The 23,061-nt window shown below is 35.1% G+C and overlaps 1 protein-coding gene across 1 annotated transcript in view; it reads left to right on the forward strand.

Moving 5' to 3' along the window:
- The window catches only part of LOC118205488 (uncharacterized), a 67,584-nt gene that overhangs the window by 39,327 nt on the left and 5,196 nt on the right, over positions 1 to 23,061 (forward strand). The window contains exons 4-6 of the mRNA XM_085806915.1: positions 13,219 to 13,503; positions 16,333 to 16,568; positions 20,780 to 20,949. Of these exons, the coding sequence (XP_085663041.1) occupies positions 13,219 to 13,503; positions 16,333 to 16,568; positions 20,780 to 20,949 (691 nt within the window). The remainder of the gene's footprint in view (positions 1 to 13,218; positions 13,504 to 16,332; positions 16,569 to 20,779; positions 20,950 to 23,061) is intronic.

Consider the following 23,061-nt stretch of genomic DNA (forward strand, 5'->3'; position numbering starts at 1 on the left):
CATCAACATCTCTGGAATGTTGATGGGGCCCCACACAACCCAAAGGGCATGCGTAAAAATGCATAAGTGCCCGATTTTGTTATAAACGCGGTTTTATGTATGTCTTCGGGTCTCATAGCTACTTGATAGTAGCCAGACGTTAAGTCCAAAGTAGTCATGTATCTAGTAGATTTAATCTTTCTAATAATTTCCTCTATAACCGGCAAAGGGTAAACTGGGAATTTAAGAATACTATTCAGTTTTCTGTAATCGATAGCAAACCTCCAAGCCCTTTTATCCGAAGGAGGAAACTCGTTCTTTTTCCCACATAGTACTATCAGGTTCAATGTTTCTTCTTACCTTCTTCGGAAACATACAATGACCTGACTAGAACAGAGAGCTCACTAAAGCTATGTTCACTAATTGTAGTAAGTAGACAGGATACAGACGAAGGGTATACAAAACCCTTTATTTTTCTTTATATACAATGACTTCCGTACTTCGGAATACAATGACCCTCCACTCGGGGTCTAACGTAAAAGATATCAAAATAAAACTAAACTCTAATTTAACTTTAGAATAAGATTGGCCTTATAATAACAGGAAGCGTATGTAGCACAGAGACTGTGAACACTACAATACGTTTAATTTATCAAGAGGATTAAAACCTCTGGCCTGGAAGGCAAATAGCAACTGCGTAACTTCTAAGGTAAGCGGCCTGCTTCGAACTCACTGCTTCCTCTCTTCTGCTTGGCAAAAAGGCCACACTTAAATACTTGGCGTTCGCCAGACAACTTTGCATAAACTCCTTCGCGCTTATAATTCTGGCCGGAAGTAGAAAATAAGAAGTGATAGTAAAGATTTAAAATAAAATAAACGTTAGTAAAACTTAAGATCCTTACATACTTCCCGCCAGAGTTAATTTGTTTGAAACTGAGGTCTAAAACGACCTTGTTGAAAACTTTTAACTCTAAAAACTAACGCGAGGCCAACCTTTTACAATCATAACTTAGCTAGAATCTAGAAAATTTAAAAGAAAGAAATTTGTTACAATAGTAGCTCCCGGGATATACAACAATCTTTTTTTTTCTTTTTCATCTGTACTGCATCTAAACAGGAGCTTTATTCAATTCTGGTTCCTTCCAGAGATCTGGAAGGAAAACTAGTTTAATGAAATGTTACAGAATGACATTGCAAATAACATATAGAATATACTTTTCTTAACATTCTTATTTCATTCATGACTATTTTAATTATCTCTCCCCGTGCTCTCTGACATGTGTTGTAAAAGAACACCAACCACGAATGTGTTTCTGTCTACGTGTGCCACACTTCCTCCTACAATCAAAACACTAACGTGTTAAAATTTAACATACGAGACCTCTTAACACACCCTAATTTCAACTCTAGACCCTGAGGTACTATTCTGAAAGTGGCTAACTCTAAAGTGTAGCGTCAGAGAGCCTAACTACATCATTCAACCTTTATATATATTCGTCATGATTTAATCTTTACAGTCACACGAATAACAAATTTTTAACATTACTTTCACTTTTACCATATCACGGTATTTCTTAACATTCAAAATAACAGTTCACATGTATACAAGAACATATCAACATGCCGTTAATTTTACACATTTGAAAACATACATTAGTAGTACATTGTTAACTTCTATTCTTTTCAAAGCAAGTGCCAATTCTTTCTACATTGAAATAATACTACATTTCAAAAAGTCTTTCAGACTAAAACTTCTTTCTTGCTAGAATGTTTTAAATAAAATTTATACAATAACTTTTTACAATATTTAAGTCTTTACACAACGCTATTATACATCAACTTTAGTTTTACGCGCGAGTAATTGAAAAACATAATAAGAAAATCGGTCACAACTCATTTCTCGCCCTTTTGGCGATAAAGGTAGACCTCGCATGAGGTAAAACTTCTTGAAATCTGCCACTTGCAGTAAGAATGAAAGATTAACTTAAGTTTGTAAAGTAACATAAAATTTTACTTATCTTTGTAATATTCAGACATCCTTTTCTGGGCCCAGTCTTTAAAGGTATAGCTGATAGTAGCTTGGTTGATCCTCCTTCTTGTACGGGCTCGCCCTTCAGTGCTTTCCTCTGGAAGCTTCCGTTTTTCACCACTACGGCCACCCTTGAACATCTTCCTTCTGTCCTCTGCTTGTGGTCTTGGCCGTTTGAAGGCAGCTGGTCTTGGTGGAACCGGGAAACTTCTGTCGTGATCCTGCTTGGACCTCGTTGTTGGCCGTTCAAATTTTTCTTGTACTTTTTCCTCCGCCGCTGATGGCCCTTCCGCAGTTCGGCGACTTTTGCTGCGGAGAGTTCTGTCGGATGAGTCAATCTTCCGTTTCACAGCCGGGTTATAGTTGCCGTCCTTTCACCCGGTCCTTTCCACATACGTCGTCCTTCTCCCTTCTTCATTCTGGGGATGTTCGTGAACTCTGTTTTCTGGACGGTGGAACGGCTTCTTTTTCTTTTTACCTTCAGTTTTTCCGCGGGGCAATTTTCTTTTCACTTGCTTCTGTCTCTCATTGGCTTGCCCTTGTACTTGTCGTTTTCCCACCTCTGGAACTTGTACCTGCGGTGTCTGCCGTACCGGATCCTGCAAAAGATCTGAAAAGATTTGCATTTTATTACGATCGAAGTAGGGCTTAATTTGATCAATATTTGCGGAACAGGTTTCACCATTTCTTGCCTTTAACACTACAACAGCGTGAGTTATTTTTTCTATAACATATGGTCCTTCAAAGCGTGGAAAAAATTTGGCAGTTTTATCTTCTGGTGCTGAAGAAAGTGAATGCTTAATTTTTAAAACTTCATCCCCTACTTTATAAGTTACTCCCCGTCGTTTCAGATCATAGTATAACTTCTGTTTTCTTTGTGCTACTTCCGTATTCTTTTTTGCTTCTTTTATTAGTTTTTCTATATCACCCATTTTAAATTCTGGGGCTCTTTGTTGCACATAAAATAGTTTATCTAACGGTGTTATAACCTTTCTGCCTAGAAATAACTCAGCAGGAGTTTTGCCCGTTGTATCATGTTTTGCGGTCCTAAGGGCGAAAGCAAATTCATTGACATAGTTATCCCAGCTTTTATGAAAATTTTTAACATAACTACGGATAATTTTCACTATATTTCTGTTGACCCGTTCCGCTATATTTGATTGCGGCCGATACGGGACCATTTTTAAATGACGTATGCCCAGTTTTTGACACATGTCTTCAAATATATTACTTACAAATTGAGGACCATTATCCGATATAACTTTTAGGGGCGCCCCGTATTTTAAAATATATTTATTTAAAATAGAATCAGTAACTAATTTCGCGGAGGCTCGTTTTAAGGGAACAATTTCGGTCCATTTACTAAAATGATCAACCATAACAAGGAGATAGCGATTTTTATTTAACTGACTTTTTGGGAAAGGGCCCAATAAATCGATGCCGATTATTTCATTTGGAAATTCGGATTTAATACTATTTAGAAACCCGGCCGGGCGGAAATTAATATAATTAACGGCTTGACATGTTGGGCAGGACTGGACATACGCCCTTGTTAACTTTTGCAGTTCAGGAAAGTAGACTGCCTCGCGTACGCGTTGGATAGTTTTTCGAATACCAGCATGAGAAGCTAAAGGGCTGTCATGGAGCTCTTGCAGGATATTTAATCTAAGACTAGCTGGGATAACAGGTCGAAATTCGTTGTTGGAATTCGTAGTTTTTGTGTAGAATAATAGACCATCTATTAGTTCGTAATGGGCCGCCCTATTTCTTATCGCCACAATATCTTGGTGGCTAAAATTTTCAGGATCCTTCAAATACTCATAAATACTTCCAAACTCAGGATCCTTACCCAGTTCGGTTATTACAGTTTCTCGGGAATTTATTGTACACGCTGTCAGCATTGCAACTTTTACGGTATTACCCTGTTCGTCTAATTTAATTCGTGATAGGGCATCTGCTACGATATTTTCCTTTCCGGGGGTATGCTTGATTACCAGATTATATTCTTGCAGCTTGAGTGCCCATCTTATTAACCTTGGGGATAAATTTTTCCCTGAGTACAATCTAGTTACCGCCGCATGATCAGAATATACTGTTATCGGCGCCTTTCCAAAATAGACTCGGAACTTTTGCACTGCTAACAGAACTGCAAGTGCCTCTCTCTCGGTCGCGGAATAGTTTCTTTGTGTTTGATTTAAAGTTCGGCTAAAAAATGCCACGGGCTGCTGATTTTGCGAAAGTACCGCTCCTACCGCATAATCCGAAGCATCCGCTGAAATTTCTAAATTTTCATCCTTTTCAGGAAATTTCAACACAGGGGCTTGCGTTAATGCTTGTTTTAATTTTTCGAAAGCACTATTGGCTTCGGCAGTCCACGAGAATCTTGCCTTTTTCCTTTTTAATTTTAACAATGGCTCAGCGATAGCCGCAAAATCTTTTATAAAGGACCTATAATATGAACAAAGTCCTAGAAAAGAAGAGAGCTTCTTTGCCGTGTTTGGAGTCGGATACTTTTGTACAGCGATTATTTTTGATTCATCTGTCTCGATCCCTTTTTGAGATATTTTGTAACCTAAATATTTTAATTCAGGGGCTGCAAATTTGCACTTTTCGACATTAACTTTTAGACCGGCCTCATTTAATAAAGAAAACACCTGTCTTAAATCCTGTATATGTTGGTCGAGATTACCACTAGTAATAATGATATCATCTAAATAGATAAATGTGGACTTTCCTAACACAATGTCCATGCATCGCTGAAATGTTGCTGGGGCGCCTGAAAGGCCAAACGGCATTCGCAAAAATGCATAAGTGCCAGACTTGGTTATAAAAGCAGTCTTAGGCACGTCCTCAGGCCTGACCCCTATTTGAAAATAACCATTCGTTAAGTCTAAAGTCGTCATAAATTTGGTTGATTTTATGTTCCTTAAAATTTCTTCTATGATCGGTAACGGATATACCGGATATTTCGTTATGGAATTTAATTTACGGTAATCAATAGCGAATCTCCACCTTTTTGGATGCTCCAAAGGATAATCATTATTTTTCTTACATAAAACCACCGGACTAGCATAACTACTTGAGATAGGCGTTATGATCTTTTTACGTAGCATATCGGTAATATGCCATTCTATAATTTTTTCCTTATTCTTATCATACCGGTATGGTTTTGACGAACCGGCAATGCATCTCCGGTGTCAATACTATGGTTAGTAACCTGAGTAAATCCTGGAATATCACTAAATAAGGAAGCAAATTCACTTACCACTTGTCGGATTCTATCTTGCTCGTCATTAGGCAGGTGGTCAAGATTTAACCTTGGCGGTTCAACCTTTTCTACACGCACTGGTTTCATCGTCAGCTTAAGGGACGCTGCATTAAAATCCAGTGTAGCTTGTGCGTCTGAAAGAAAGTCTATTCCTAGGATTAAATTTGCTTGCAAATTCTTTACTATAAAAAACATCACCTTTACTTGTTCGTCCTTGATACGGATGTACAAAGGTACTTTACCTACGCACTTACATTGTTCTCCTTGCGCCGCTAATACTGTTGTATTATCCGCATTATATATGCGGTATTTGCGAAAATACTTTCTAAAAAAGACTTCTGCCACACAGGAACACTGCGCGCCGGTATCCAGGAGTGCGGTGGCCGGGATATTATTTACCAAGACTTCAATCTTCGGAAGTGTTAAATTTTTCACCATTACTGTATTTAACTTGTAGGAAGAGGGGTTTTCGTGGCCTTCAGATTTCCGCACCCTCTCGTCAGCAGAAATCCGTTTTAGTTTAAATTATTTTTCCTTTCGGTGCTTTCCTTCTTTCTCCACTGGCCTTGAGACTTTTTTCCTGGGTTGCTATTGAACTGTCGACGTTCGCCGGCTGTTTTTGAATGCTCGGGTTTCCTTGCCCACTGATTCGCTTTTTCTCCGTAGCCATGTGCTTGAGTTTGCTGTAGTCTTGGCGTACCAAATTGGTTTCGCTGTTGATATTGGCGTCTTCTTTCGACATCCGCCGTTCTTCTACTTTCAAACTGCATTGCTAGCTCAAATAACTTTTCCAGTGTAGTCGGATTTCGTAATTCAATAAAGTCTTGCACTTGGGGTAGTAACCTCGGCAAAATCACTTGAATTATTTCAGGATCCGGACGGTTTCCATACAAGAGCTTGAAAACGTGAATTTTTCTTAAAATAAAGCTCGAGAGGTTTTCCATTCTTTGTTGATATATACTGAAAAGTTCTGTTTCTAATTTCGCACGATCCCTTACAACAGGGAAGGCTTTTAGTAGGGCAGTCTTGAAATTTTCGTAGGTATAGGTGGGACTTCCTGCTTGACCCAAGAGACTTCTGCCGATACATTTGAACCAGTTAAGCGCTTGGCCCCTCAAAGCGCTGGTAGCTAAGGTAACTTTTTGAAACTCGTGCACGGGGTAGAGCATGAAGTGGTCATCCAATTTTTCCAAAAAACTGGTTACCTGTGAGTTTCCATTAAACGTTGCTTCTGGTTTCATCGAAGCGCGCATGGTCTGGACGATGTACCCAAATCCTTCCAGGGCGGCAGCTGGCATTTCTGGATTCTGAGCCGTTTCTGCAGGCAGCACAGGTTCTTCCTGAAACTCGGCCATGGTTATTCTTCGTCGGGCGCCACTATCAGGTTCAATGTTTCTTCTTACCTTCTTCGGAAACATACAATGACCTGACTAGAACAGAGAGCTTACTAAAGCTATGTTCACTAATTGTAGTAAGTAGACAGGATACAGACGAAGGGTATACAAAACCCTTTATTTTTCTTTATATACAATGACTTCCGTACTTCGGAATACAATGACCCTCCACTCGGGGTCTAACGTAAAAGATATCAAAATAAAACTAAACTCTAATTTAACTTTAGAATAAGATTGGCCTTATAATAACAGGAAGCGTATGTAGCACAGAGACTGTGAACACTACAATACGTTTAATTTATCAAGAGGATTAAAACCTCTGGCCTGGAAGGCAAATAGCAACTGCGTAACTTCTAAGGTAAGCGGCCTGCTTCGAACTCACTGCTTCCTCTCTTCTGTTTGGCAAAAAGGCCACACTTAAATACTTGGCGTTCGCCAGACAACTTTGCATAAACTCCTTCACGCTTATAATTCTGGCCGGAAGTAGAAAATAAGAAGTGATAGTAAAGATTTAAAATAAAATAAACGTTAGTAAAACTTAAGATCCTTACAGTACGACTTGACTCACGTACTCACTATTTATGGGCGTTATTATTTTGTTCTTTAACATTTCCTGAATATGTTCTTCTATGATTAGGTATTTATGTTTAGCATAGTGATAAGGTTTAGACCTACAGGGTTTGTCGGCAGTTAACTGTATCTGATGCGTAACTATTTGACAGCTACCAGGCCTTTCTGAAAACAAGTTTGAAAAAGTACTCACCACTTGCTGGATGGCTTGACTTTCATGGTCATTCAAATGGCTAAGATCAACTTGCGGTTGTTCCACTGGTTCCACCACCCTGCGGTCCATCTCCAGCACAATAGAACTGTCCTGAAAATTCAATTTGGCCCTCGCGGCCCTTAAAAACTCCATACCTAAAATAAGTGGATTTTGCAAATTTTTACTACAAAAATTAATACTTTGAGGCTTTCATCTTTTACCTGTATGTTTAATGATAACTTCCCGATGCATTGACAGGTTTTTCCTTGCGCCGCTATAATTTCTGTGTTTCTGTTTTTAAATAATCGTAACCTATAAAAATTCTTCTTGAAAAATGTATCACTCATAAAATTACCTTCTGCTCCTATATCGATGAGGGCTTCTACTGGTACATCGCCAACCAGGACTTGTATAATTGGTAGATGTGAGTTCTTTACGATGACCGTATTTAAGTGTCTCTTTGAGGGTTTTTTCAACTTCCGGGGTCTGGACCCTCGCTTTCACAGGCCCCTCTACTCGTTTAAAGCTTTCCTTTCAACTTCTGCCTTCTGGGTACGCGGACGTTTGTTTTCAAATTTCCTTTTTGGGCCTTGACCTTCGAGGTTCGATGAGTTAGATTGATAGCGCTCTCCCCCATAAGAGCGGTTTGCATTTCTGGTCTGCTCATTTGAAGATTGCCTTCGGATACTTTGAGAATACGATGGCCCTCTAGCTTTTTCCGCTATTCTGTGATTTTGAAACTTGACCGCCAATTCGAAGAGCTCCTGCAATGTGCTTGGGTTTCTAATTTCAAAGTAATCTTGAACAGCAGGTAGTAATCTTGATAAAATTATTTCAATAATCTCCGCGACGGGTTTCTTCCCATACAGCATATCCGTCAGCTTAATTTTTCGCAGAATAAAGTCCGTCAACTCTTTTATATCCCGTTGATAAAAATTATATAGTTCGGCTTCTAGCCTTGCTCGATCTTTCACTATGGGGAAGGCCTTTAATAACGATTTTTTGAAATTTTCAAATGTATATGTCTGGCCTCCGAATTCCCCTAATAAAAATTTGCCTATATTCTTCCACCATAGCGCGGCCTGTCCTCTTAGTGCAGATGTGGCGATGGCAACTTTTTGTCTTTCCGGCACAGGGTAGAGCTGAAAGTGATTGTCGTGTCTTTCTAGAAATATCGCCACCGAATTTTTTCCGTCGAAATTGACGTTTGGCTTGATTGACGCTCTCAACGTCTGGACCAGGTATCCAAATCCTTCCAATTGGCTTGCCATTTCTTGTTGTTTTCCCGCAACTTCCATCCGATTTTCGGCCATTTCAGTTCGACAAGTGTTCGGGCGCCAATGTAAAGTTGCGCGCTTCCAACCTGCACGCAATAAAGTGGTAACTGCTGAGAGCTGGAACTAGACCCAAAGTCTTGAGAAGGGTTTAAATCCCTTTTTATTCAACTTTAGAAATTACAATTGCGTGCTCTTGACGCTCACAAACTACGCCGACCCGGCGGTAAAATAAAAATAAGAAACTGAAAAAGAGATAATAACAAGTGACTAACTACGAGGCTCTCTAAACGTAACTAACCTGAACGCGTTCTAAAATACTGCTGATAATTCAGCAAACTCTGAATATTACGTTGAAAGATTAACAATTTGCCGAGGCAAGCACACAGGCCGAAACGCGTGGTTCTTCAATTTCTAACTAGCCACTTCCACACTCGTGAAACAAGAAAGCACACTTTCGAACTCGTTTCCTTTCTATTTAACTCAGAATACTTCCGCTGATAATTAGAATCCTTGCGCGTTCTACTAAAATTTACATACTCTGGCATTGGCAATTCCAGGGAAAAGTAAGGCTTGACAGGAAAGATAGTTTAAACTTAAAATAAATGTTAGTTAAAATGAATATAAATCCTACATACTTTAATTCTAAAATTTATTGTGGAATTAGGACATGTTTAAGAGAGATCAATTTCTTTATGTCTGGTTACATTTCACTTAGCTTGAGCCGTAAATTAGGATCCACTTTTAGTTTTGTTTTGTAATTCTTTTTTTTTTTTTTTTTTTTTTTTTTTTTTTTTTTTCAAATATAACATGGAAGAAAATCCTTTTTCATATAGCTGTGCAAAAAGGGAATAAAAATTTAATAGCTTTATTTGAAATGACTTTAAATGTTTTTTTCGGTTCAGCCTAAAGTTAATAAGTGTGTTATTTTTGAAATCTTCAGTTAGAGTTCAATCACAGAAAATTTCTAAGCCCCCGACAACTGTGTTCACCGAATTTCTCGTATCTGCTGCGCTCGCATCGCAGGAAGTTGGTAGCATTATTGTAATATTATGTAAACTTGGTACTTTCATGAGACAGACATTTTGAATAACTTCCAAAATCAATTATAGCCTAAGCGTACTCTCAGAGAGCAGGAGTCTGAAGTCTCATACTTATCTTTCTCTACCACTAAATATATCGAGAGGATATTGGATTTGACAGATTTTAAATGTCACGAAGACACTGAAGTCGCAAATGTTCAATGGCCTGCCCAGGATCTGAGTCTGGAGCCAATGGCACGAGAATCTGGCACACAAACCACAATGCCTACTGAAATGGATTATTCTCCATTTTTAAAAATGAAGAATAAGCCTGTCTGTACATGTGTCATGTGATACTCGCATTGTGAAAAAATGGTGGCACTTAGAGCCACCAAATTTTGAACACATACACGCAAACATGTGCACATCAAAGCCGAATCAAAGAAAACAATACATATTCTTTGGTCGAATATTTTATTCAGAATTTTTTAAAATTCATATCATATTTTGTAATAGTTAATTTTTGATTAATAAATTTAGCGATTAAAAGTAACTTGTTTCCATTTCTCGAAATAAAAGCTTTATATTTTTCGCTAGCCAGTGGTTTCGTATTCAACAAAGAGTACGAAATTTATTTTGAAAATTTAACCGACAAATTGGGCTATTTAAAAGCAGTGTGTTGCTATTTCCGGAAATAAAATTCTTGTATCTTTCATGCATACACTTTACTGAATGAAAACACACTGGGGCGTGGAAGATAAAAATATTTTATTTCATGAGGATAAAAGTTATTGATTTAAACAACTAAGCGATTTAGAAGCACTAATACAGTCTTTTTAATTCGTTTTGTGAATATTATTTTTAGTTATTTTAATTTGTTATCCTTTTCTGTCATTTCTTGTTTCTCTCGCGTTTCTTCCTCAGGATGTAAATGAGTTAGGGTGAATGAGAGTGTACTTAAACTAAAGTAGCGAAATGATTGGTCAGAGAGTGCTTCATTACTGAGTGCGCATGTTCTTGTTTCTCGTCTTCGCATTCATGCCGCCGAAGTTTAATATCACGTCAGTTTAGGTTTGATTCAACCTTTTAGGTTAAATTAATTTGTGTAGTCTTGAATTACTAGCTTATCTTTAAATTTAGTTTAGTTTACCATTATATTTAATTTTATCCTGGATTTGTAAGTACAAAGACTGTGTCGTCTGTAAATAACTGTGTTCAATAAAAGGGGTTTTTACACCTTTTCCTCGTTGTATTCATTTTCCAGTCTTAGAGAGAAGTCGCTAACAGACTTTCAAGTACGTCTTGTAGCAGTATATGTTAGCCAAGAAGACTAGATCCTACAAATTTTTATCTGATTGATTTTTAATGCATTTAATTCATGATATGTACAGCTAATAGTTGCTATGGCATTTTTAAGAATCAAGGATTTTTTAACGCAGTATGTGCAGAATTCCTTTTAAAAACACTTTTAGTCTTTCACATTTTTTAAAGTCTTTTTCTAGGTGCTATATTGCCAAGTTGGATTCATACTAATAACTCGCAAGGAAGTTCTTCAGTATTCGATATGTTTAGTCTGTCCACTCTACCTTATATCTTACGATATTATCATTAAGTTCCTTTCCCGATGTTTTTCGATATTCTTCGGGAAACTTCGTTGTATAGGTAGAAAGAAAAAAAAGGAATTTTACTACAGAAAGAGGCTACTTACGAAAATTGTTAAAACAGTATTTAGGTTATTGATGCTAATAATATGACGACACGCTACATGGGACAGTAACAATACTGATCACAAATCTATCATAGAAGATCAAAAATGTGCTTTTATCCGTCAGGCTATGATTGTAGTTTAGAAAGAAAACCGAATTTTTTCATGTCATGATTTGATTTAAAAGGCAGATATTAACCGTGGTACTTCTCAAACGAATTAATTGTCCATGGAGATAAAATTTAGAGCTTTGCTAATGAGTCTGAGACAAAACTGCAACCATTTACTTGGGCTGATGAAGATGTATTACGACCACATAAATTTCTGTATCAGAAATCTTGAGAAAAAAGCATGAAAAAAAAAAAGAAAGAAAGAGAGTAGAATCCTGAAAAAAGGAAAGTCGGTGACCTACTTTTTATCGGGAAAAGGAAATTCACTAGGAGTTTGTTTGTGAACGACTGACTACAAATTTCATATTACATGAAGATGTAATGGACAGACTTTTGAAGAGAATTCAGAGCGTTAGGCTTACTTAATCATATGATTCGGATGTAATTCATGAGAATGCATTGTCCACACAATTCCTTTACTGTACGGTAGTTGCTAACGGTAAACGTGTCACGATTCGTATCCGTCCCTCCTCTTATTTACCATCTTTACCCCGTGAAAGACTATTTTTTCTTCTCTGAATTGATGTATTACCTGCAAGTTATTATTTTAACGGCACTGAAGACATTTCACGAAACCGTAACTAGAAACTTAGAAAACCAGTAAAGTGTTTTCGTAAAGTGGGAAAAACAGCAACGAAATAAAGCTGAAAAAAAAGCAAACGATATTCCATAAGATGAGTTCAGTGAGATAATGAAGTCTCAGCTGTATGAACTTATCATGCGCTGTATAGAATTATAAGATTTTGTTCGGTTTATTTAATTGTATTTAATTACGGCAAAGCTTCTGACAATTATCTCCCTAAGGGGAGAGATGCCTTCGTGGAGGCACTCTCTAAGGGAAAAACTGACTCGTATACAAGTTACACATGGGGAAACCACGAAAACGCTTATGGAGCCAGCATCTTCGCCGCAATTCAAACTCCGGACCGAACTACCAGTGTTCAGCTACTTTACCGGTCAGCCACTGGTGGGCCATAATTACAACGATTATAAACTGAAATCTATAAAGTGAAAATGTTGTTTTCTTCAACTTTTGGTAGGAAAATATTGTTTTATAAACACGCAAAAAACTTGTGATACACAAATACCGTCTTTTATTGCGGCTTGCAGTTTCGTAGATTTGCATATTATCATACTTCCACAAATACTTCTCTTTTTTCCCAAACGTTTGTAACTAGCAATCTTGGGTCGAATCAATAAACTGTTTAGAAAGAAACAGAAACAGAAGAGATAGCTGTAAAAAAAGTAAAATTTCCAAAATCAAATGGTAGAAAGAAAGACATTTTTGACTAAAAACTATAAGGAAAAAATCGTTCCATACAATTTTTAAAGCATTTGCGTTTGTTTATATTTCATTGAAAAAATCGCTTAATTTTCAGATTTCAACACGTGAAATCTTAATTTTGATTAGAAAGAAAATATGTGAGAAATGGATCTAAAAAATAAGTGATTTTACTTCGTAATCTGAATGAGGATGAGAGTTTAACTGAGTGCACCCTTACTTATAGATCTTGAATGACACTAGAACCTGCCGTTATTCTAGTTATTAAAACAAATTAATATTTCAAAGCGCTATTAAGTGTACTTAAAATGCGTATTTTTTTGGTTTTATAGGTTTGGTTTCAGAATCGTCGAGCTAAGTGGCGGAAAGCGGAGAGGCTTCGTAAAGAAAGGGAAGAGAAGCATAGATCTTCTTTAGAGAGTGAAAACGGGAATGAAAATTTAAAATTTTCTCAAACTGATATCCCTGCAATGAATCCATCCCCTCTGGTTAATCAATCGCTTTCGGATTCAGACGACAGCTCACCTGAAACTCATAAGGAACATAGTGATATGTGCAATGACAACGACTGCACTTGGCGGTGTCAAATGAAAGACGGAAACAGTGAAAGCAAACAAGTAAGTTTGAAAATATTTTAGAAACACGTAATTAGGCTTAAGAGAAATTCGTATAAATGAAGTGCACTTCGTTTTATTATTAAAAACTAAAATTTAGCGATATACTATGACTAATATAAATGAATTTGATTAGCATATCATTATGCTATTAATTATTATGGTAAGATATTAATGAAGGGTTTAAGATTTTGATGATTTTTAGTCCAATTTTACATTGTTTCCACTACCATGAAAACTCCTGTAAGGCCCTAGAAATTTTGCAGGTAAATGGAGCCAATTAAATTACACTGTGGTAAAAATCTTAGTCAAAGATATGAAGATATGGATATCATTAACTTCGCACTTGTCAAAAGATAAATACCTTTAGTGAACGCACTTGTCAAAAGATAACATGACCTTTAGTAATAAATTTTTGGAACAAGAATAATCGCGTTATTTGGGAGCACATTTATATCCGAACGTTTTTTTCCGCATCTAAAAATTAGTTTAAGCCTAAAAATGGGAACTAGACTGACCGATGAGCATCTACAATTCGTGATGAAATCAGTTTCTAATTAAAAAATTTCTCCAAGTACATACTCCAAATTTTATCCTTTATCCAAATCGAAAAGCAGTGAGGTATAGAAGAAGTTATAATAAGAAGGAGAAAAGTTTATAATTAATATTTACACACAAATACATGTACTTTGATTTATGTGTCAAAGAAAAATGTATTAAATGAAAGAAAAGGAGTAAGTTGTCATTATTTAGTCACAAATTTTAAAAGATTTTCTTTATTTGCTTATTATTAGTTTATTTAAATTATTTAATGGTTTATTAAACGTATTAGATCTACTTGAAATAAATATCAACCTGAAAATTCAATAATATTCAGCTGTGAAAACTTTTGAATTACAAAGTGAAATAATTAGAAATGTTTTCCAGACGCCAGCCTTGAGACTTATGATAAAAGATAAATACAAATCAAAATGCTTTGTCCTTTACGTCAATACTACTAGTGTTTATATTTGTTTTACTTAGGATTTAGTGAATAAAATTCAAAATTTAGTTTAAAAAGTTTGTTTTGTTAAAAACATTTCATTTTAGTAAAAATCTAATTCGATTGGTCGTCTGTTTTAAGATCGACCATTCGGCTCACACATAATTCGAGTTTGAAACCGCTGATTTAAATAGTATGATAATTTCCATCTTGTATAATGATGGTTAAAAATAAAATACAGCAGTTCAAAATATCATTAGATCACTTAAAATGCTTATTTCATTCAGTTATTTATTAGAATGGAAACACAGTATAATTTGGTTCATGACACTTTGATTCTGCAGATTTCGCCATAATCATTAAGTTATGAAGACATGCATTCATTAAGTTTCAATGCATGTCTTCATAACTTTAACGAACTTTAACTTGTCACATTAGGAAAACATTAGAAAAAAGCGTCTAAAAAGGCTTTGTAATATTAAAAAAAGCGTCTTTATCAGTTTTTGAGTTGCTGTTTAGTTCCTCTATGACATAGGCTTCTCTCCTCTTACTTTATGCTCGTTTTTAACGTGCCGTTTGATCTTTTGCTAATTTAGAAAAGCGAGATATCAGCTTATGTCAAATCAAAGAATAGGAGAAAAAATTAACTGTATTTATTCCTGAAGCTTCTGTGGGCAGGACTATTTCGGTCGTGTTTATTATGAAAAATGGAACACCTTTTCAAACAAATCATTCATGTAAATGTAAAAAATTGATTTGACATACTAATTAATAAACACATAATAAACAAATAATAATGACACATAATAAACAAACGTGTCACCGCTAAGTGTAGTAACATTGTTTTCATTCAAGCGCTTAGTCCAGCATTACCAATGTGTTGTTAAATTGTTGTAATTCAGCTTGTTTGACTCCCCTTCATTTCTTAGACAACTAAAGCTTTCACGTCAAGCATTTTACTTTTGTCATGTTCACCATAATAATAGCAATGTTTTGGTAATGTTGGACTAACTGCAACGAAACTACAATCAGCGATAAAATTATCACTTATTTGGGCTAATTATTATGTGTAACTTTTCAGTTTTTTATAATGATTAACCCAGGAAGTTAATTGTCTCAAATTTCGTAAACGTACCTTTCCAGCATATAGCAAATAATAAATATCACTAAAATTTAGAAACAGAGGAAAATTAGCTCCTTATTTTGAAATGTTTAAAAAAAAAATGTTCTACAAAACGTCTAAATGTTTCGAGCTTTACTCTCCTTTTGATACTGCCACGTAAGACAATTCAAAAAAATACGAGACACAAAGTATAAATCTTAATATATGGTTGTAAGGTTCCGTATAGGATAAATATATCATAGTCACGCACAAAATCTTTTTATAAGCATTTAGGCTGTCAAACTCGAATATTTCTTGCCATTTCGTTCCAATATGGATTCCAGTATTGTATGAAACATTGGGATAGTCTTAGCCTTTATTGTAAATATCCATTTTACTTAACGCATCATTAATTGAGTTATTTTAGAATTTAAGTTAATTTTTAAGTAATTAAAAATAAAAATTAATTCTTGATCGAAGTGTTTCGTATAATCAACGCGAGGCCTCGCTGAGGTCAATCATTATTATATTCATTTAGTAGTTTTACAAGAATTAAAACGACTAACGCTTATTGCAAAACAGTTTACAGAATTTTCAAGCTAAAGATTACTACTCTGAATGCCCTAATAAATTACTATGAAATATTACTAATTTTTACTTTAAGATATTCACTTCATAATTAAAATAGTCTTTATTGAACATTCTGTTACGTTTTATAACTCAAATTTTGCCGCTGTTGTTTGCGCAGGAAGACAAGAACCTTAAGGTCGAAAATTCAAGTTTGCAGCAAGATCAGTTATCGGGGAAACCTGATCCCGGAATAGTAGAAAATAAGCTAGAAGAACCAGAACCAGTTAAAATATGTTCCTCTTTAGGATCGGGATTCTCCCCGTCTAATACAGCATCTCTCTATAAGGACTACTTCCCTGCCTTAAGGCCTGCTCGCCTTATCCCTCCGCCCCTTTGGTCCACTCTACGGGAATGGTAAGCTAATTATTTCTTCCCACACAAATCACTAATGATTATTATAATTATTTAAATAAACTGTAATTATTTATAACTATTTATTATAGTTTCTTAATTTAATTAATAATTATTAATGTTAATTAAATTAGTACAATTATTTAAACAAAGTCACATCTTAAGAAGATATTATACTCTAATTTAATATTTTCGTTATATTGAAGTAGGTTGCGAATACATCAGAGTTGATCAGTAAAGATGGAAAGATTTACTTTATAATGGATGTTACGCAACATTTCATACTTTATCGTACCTTGTATGTTATCGGTTTCTTATTCACTCTCATACATAAGAAATTATATATCAATATATATTAGATGAACCGAATTAAAAAAAATTAGCTCTGCTTGAAATTTTTTGAAACAAGTACTATATATACATATATACAGAGTTTCGTCTTTTTTGGTACGATAGACGAGAACTCTAAGAAAAGTGACTCATCACTAAGTCGTACAATTACGACATAAACGTACGAAGGGTGTAAAAGGGACTTTCATTTAACTCAAGTTAACAGAAGGCACTACTTGTGCTTACAGATCAGCCAGCATTTATAGCTTTAATCAAAAGTACAAAATTTGACTTAACTAATTGTCTGTCTAATGTATTGTCTACATAAACAGAATGTGCGCAAGTTGACTCAAACCTAATATTGCGTGTCAAATCTAGCAGCGAGGACAACACAACGCTGCAAATATACTGCTTTTAAGAGAATCGATTTGCGAACATGGTCTTTAGCAGGCGGAACACGCTCAGATTCTACCCTGTAAAACCTTCTCGTAAGAATTTTTGTTGTGGGCTATAGGGATCAATTTATGTAGTAGGATCATTCAGTTATTTCTGCAGAAAGATGCAGAAAAACAAATCAACAGGGTCTAACACTTTTTAATTCATATTAACGAGTCGATTTTATAGCTCCATAATTTACCAAACTTTGAGATGCAAACAGTTAACGTGTGGGACATATATGTACCGGCTTCCTAGAAAAGGTTAAATACTTTCTGCCTCATTTAAATACACAGTAACTAGAGATTTGCCTTTTGGCAGGAAAATAGAAAGCGAGAAAGACAGCAAAGATAATTAATATAAAATAACTGATTATTAAAACTAAATAAATACATATTGAAAATTTTATAATCGTGATTGAAAGATTAAATACTACATCATTTGGAACAAACAAATAACGTCAAAGGGGGGATTTATTTAGCTAACCTTTTTTCTTAAATTTTATTTGTTTTTTCCCAAATTAGGCTGAAATATGAGCCACGTTTTCTTTGTCAAACTCTTTTAGCATTTTGATAATTAATTCAGAGCGAAACATGCAAATTAAATGTCTTTTCTTGAATTTGTTTAAAAAACAAAAGCTGCAAACCCAAACTTTCAAAATAAAAGAAATGCTTTTATTCAAAATAATGCTATTTTATAGTTTTTCTTTTTTAACTGAGTAGAATTTTGTTCTTTTATCGCTTTTTTTCCACTGGCAGATTATAATTTCAAAATATTTTAGTGGCTCAAAATCAAAAATAGGAAACTTTGCAAAATTTTGATAGATGAGTTAAGTCACCAGTAGGGTTCAACAACAAGCATTCGATGAAAATGACTAATCGCGTTTAATATACAACAGACATTAAAAATGGAAGAAAACCACCACTTTTAGTAAGAAATTCGTCAAAGTATTTTGATCCTGAAAGAACTGTCATGCTATTTACCAGATTATTTGAAAAACAATTAACAGTGTTTGCACTAAAATAACTTGCTTTCAAAATAAAAATCGAGAAATATGCATCAAACTTGTGTTAAAGATGTCCAAAATTTACACAGAATAGAAAGTAATTCTAAATACCTAATTTTTATGAGATAATTTCATAAAGTAGAGACATAAAATATAATCTTCATGCCTACAAATACTGTAAATGCTGTGATATTGCGATAAAGCGATGCTGTGATATTGGACTTCAAAATTTGCATGACATCTAAGGCCTGAGAATTTATGAAATTATTTTAAATATAATTTTTCCGTGTAAAGTCATAATGATATTTGAATCTGCCGATTATTAATACAGTTTAGTGGTGTTAAAAAGGTCGTCAAGATGAAACCTTTCTAAGACCACTAACCTTGACCTCAGATGATGTTGATCTTGCGAAGGCGTTGACCATTCTAGAGACGTGATGTTAAGCACCGGTGTTTATTTATGTCTTCAGAAATGCTGATCATTTCCAGAATGAATAATCTTAGGAAGGTTTTTGACCACGAGAGGGCTCACTGTATTTACCTACTTTTTTATAATTAATGCTAAAATTCTTCCATAAATTTTTAAATAATTTATCCCTTCTGGCTCCACTACTGCTACTTTCGCAAATGTAGAACAATTAATATAAAATCCAATTTGATTACATGTACTAAGCACTCACTTGTTGATACTGAACTCTTCTGTTCAATACAGAATTTCTATCTTTTTATACTATTCTCAGTTGCACTGAAAAGTTATGGAAATAACATTTAGGAATAACATTTTACAATATGATAATGCTTTGAATGGTTAGTGATGTAGCACCTTAAACATCAAACATTAACTTCTGCCTGAATGTTCATTAAATATGGCTACACCTGAGAGTTAGGGTTACCTGAATGTAGAAAAGTTCGGCACGGTCTATCTGCTTAGAGGACTGCCTTGGTGGACGCGCCTTTCTAAGGGCAACTGGCTCGTATTCACGTACACATGAAGAAAACTACGAACACTAACTCTGTAGCCACTTAATTTTATTTCGCCATCGAAGGACAGCTGTTCCACTGGATAAACGTTGATTGAGTCCTATCGATGAATGTGGATAACTTGGACAATCTGGGGTTATTTCCTTCCAGCTCATTCATCAAGGATCGAACCTAAAATGAACTCCCTTATTCAGCGGTCTTAATCAAGATAGGCTAATACACGCCAAGTGCTACGAAAGTTTCAATGGGCTATTATTAATGGTGCTAAAAGGATATGACCAACAAATTCAGAAATCATTGACGAATTATATTTGGCCAAGTCTACAGTAATAAGTGTATTGTTGTTAAGTTATCAGAGTTTTTTATGTTGGAGACGACAAAAATGTGCAGTAACCTCGCCGGATTCGAACACCGAACCTCTCGAATATGTGTTGAGTGTGTTTCGAGTTACACTAAAAAGGTATTGCGGAAAGGAGGGAGAAAATACTTATACTCTAAGGATCATATTTCCAGTTGTGAAAACACGACAGAAAACCGTCCACACATCATCGAAGGATAGAGTTGACAAGTCAGATGGCTATTTTATTGAATCCTTCAGTTCTAAATAATCACAAAGATTACACATTTTCTGAAATAATTCATGGTTTTATCATGTTAATTCATGAATTTTTAGGGTGTTAGGTAAGTTTCCATACAATCAAGCTCTTATATTATTTGCGTAAACATGCATACAAATCAATTTTAATGAATTTCAGAAATAATTAATTAGCCTATTAAACTTACTAAAACTCCCAAGTAGCCTATAAATAATTTCCTTCACACTTAATCTAAAGCATACAAGTTTAAAAAAGTTTGACCAAAATAGAAAAAAATCAAGAAACTTTGTGCAAATCAGAGCTTTTTTAACCGATTGTTGATGCGACTGATAGCTTTTATAAAACTAATGGAACTTAATTAATATTAAGTTAGTTTATTTATTTTATTTTGCCGGTAACAGAGACACTTATAAAGTTAGACTTACTTTCTTTGAAGATGCATGATACAAGTTGTATGAAAGAATACCCCGATATTCTATATTTCATTTTTTATTGACGATCTATTTAACTCGTTTTAAAATTTTTTTCTTTTTAATTAAACAAACTAATTGTTGCAAATAAAGTCATAGATCGACAACTAACTTGTATTACTTTTATATTATGGTCATCTTAGTACCTTATAGTGGTCCATGTAGAAACTATCCTTTGGCCCTTTTTCCACATTCTTTATTAAAGTTTAATTTTAAAAAGACCTCGACGAAGATATCATTTCGCCAAGGTCGAAAAACATGAACTGCTTTCTCAGAACAAAATAATCTAACTAAAAATTTGAATTATGTGAGAAAACAATTTAACTTAAATGAAACATTAAGCTCAGTATCATTTAAACAAGTGAAAAAAAACCTACTTGCTTGATTTGCTTTCAGTCAAACAAGTGGTCGTCAACACTGCATTGAGGCATTGCTGTCGTCGTCGCCTCATGCTGATTTGCCAAGATTTCCGTTTCCTCCTCTCTGCTTCCCGTCTTCACACCATTTGACGACTTCTCATCACATGGCATCAAATGTGGGCTCTCCAGCCTTCTTTCCAATCAAAGGTAATGAAATTTCAATATGATATTAATGCATAGTCATATCAGAATAATGTAACCGGTCTCGGATTTGGTATGGTTCAATTCTAGCACTTCATGTAAGATCTGTAGAAAAACCAATCCTACATAAATATATGAAAGGGCAGACATAATAGATATTCCACGATAAGGAACATATTGTACTTGGGCAGTGTACATCCAGAAATGCTTCACCATAAGTTGCTGCACTTAAGTTGACAGAATCTCTGAAACAACGAATTTTAAGGCTATCCCTGAATTTTCGTAATTATGGTGTAAAAATAACGGATGATTAGTGCAATTGCACACTTTCAAAATAATAAATGGTCCATGAGTACCAAATTAATAAAAGACTTTTGCTGAGCAAGAATACAACAACAGATCTTGGGTACTGAGGTAAAAAAAAAAAAAAGGGGGGGGGGGTGGCAGTAGAGAAACATTGTACTATGTATGGTCTTCTGAAACAGATATCCCATGGAAACGCAAATCCAAAATAAAATTATTTGGTCTTTAAGGAACTACCTTCTGTGGATAGTTGATGTTTTTGGCGTTTCCGTTACCTTCCTTGGGCAGTAGAATTTTTTGGTGTTTTCGTGTGTTGACTTATTACGTGCCGGAAAGGAAACGTTTAAGGAATACGTATTGTCATGTTATTTTTATATGATCCTGAATTTCTTCTTAAAAGCTTCAAATCTAAATCTACATAGGACTAATAAATTCGAGAAAGAGATATTTTCAAGAAAGTTAAGAAATTTGTTAGATTAAAACAATTTTAGCAATTTAATTTCATTCTTTGCTGAATCGTGAAGCAAAAGTTTTATTTCTCGGAATGTAAGGAATTAAAAAAGTATTTATTGTGACAAAATTTCAGTGTGTGGAGAAGCTTATCTTTCGTTTATTTCGTTTCTATTTCGCTTTTGTCTCTTTCATTTCGTTTTTAAGCATTTGGTTGATAATATCACTGAGAAAGCAAGTAATATGTCGCATAGAATGAGTTTGAAAAATATGAGTGCTGTCAAAACTATATAAAGTTATTAACTACATAAAAGTGAAGAATTAATAAATAATTTAATGCTTAATAATATTCTGACTATGTAGTTTATTTAAATAAAAAACGTATTTATAAATAAGTTACTATAAATACTAAAAGTTGTAAAAGAGATAATTGAAAAGTTATAAGAATGCTTCAGTTTCTCTTTTCCGATATATTAGGGATATTTGGCAAAGACTACACTGAATTTTATAAAGGATCCCCGAATCTGAACATGCAGTTGGACAAACATGGTTTTCGATACTTACGTAAGCGAGTACAGTAGAAGAATATTTGACTACTACAAGTACAGTTGGAACATGTAGTTAAATAAACATGGCTACAGCAAATAAGCTGGAGAATATTTGGCTAAACCAAATACAGTTGGAACACATATTTAGATAACCATGGTCTTCAGTATTTGGCTGCAGCGTCTACAAAGTTTTGTCATAGTGGATCACAACTTCGGGACTGTCAGCCACCCTGCATTGCCAAACCATGGACAGACGGTGAACGATAATTATTATCGAAACTGCCTGAAAAACCCTTTACTTGAAACTACGGGGAAGAAAATAATGAATTTACTCTAGAAACAGCGGTTTTTTTACTCCAAGGCAATACCGATTGTATGTTGCTGCTATAACACTGGCAAGAGAGGACAGGAAGAAGGTGAACAGGATACCGGGACGTTATAAATAGTTTTACAGGTGTACAGTTCCATTCCAGTTCTGGTGCAAAGCACTTCAGGAGACGGACTAGAGGGTCACACTTAAACCTCTCAAAACGACTTTTGGCTCACCGATATTTTAAGTGCCCCCATACAAATCAGACATTTTACACTTACAAACAGCAAAATCACCTCGATTATTTGAACTTGGCTTCGATGATATTGCAGCCATAGTCGCTAACCATGACGATTTAGGCTGCATGCTGTACCAATCAGGGCAGTGTAACACTATCAGTACCATTTGAAATCCATGGGACAACACTACATCCTCCGCATAATCTGTACGACATATAGCATAATCTCGCTATATGTTATACTACTCCTGAGTTCTTCTCTATGATTC

Source organism: Stegodyphus dumicola, chromosome 1 (genome assembly GCF_044657685.1).
Source record: "Stegodyphus dumicola isolate Sdum_Otavi_A_Nest chromosome 1, ASM4465768v1".
Classification (NCBI taxonomy): domain Eukaryota; kingdom Metazoa; phylum Arthropoda; class Arachnida; order Araneae; family Eresidae; genus Stegodyphus; species Stegodyphus dumicola.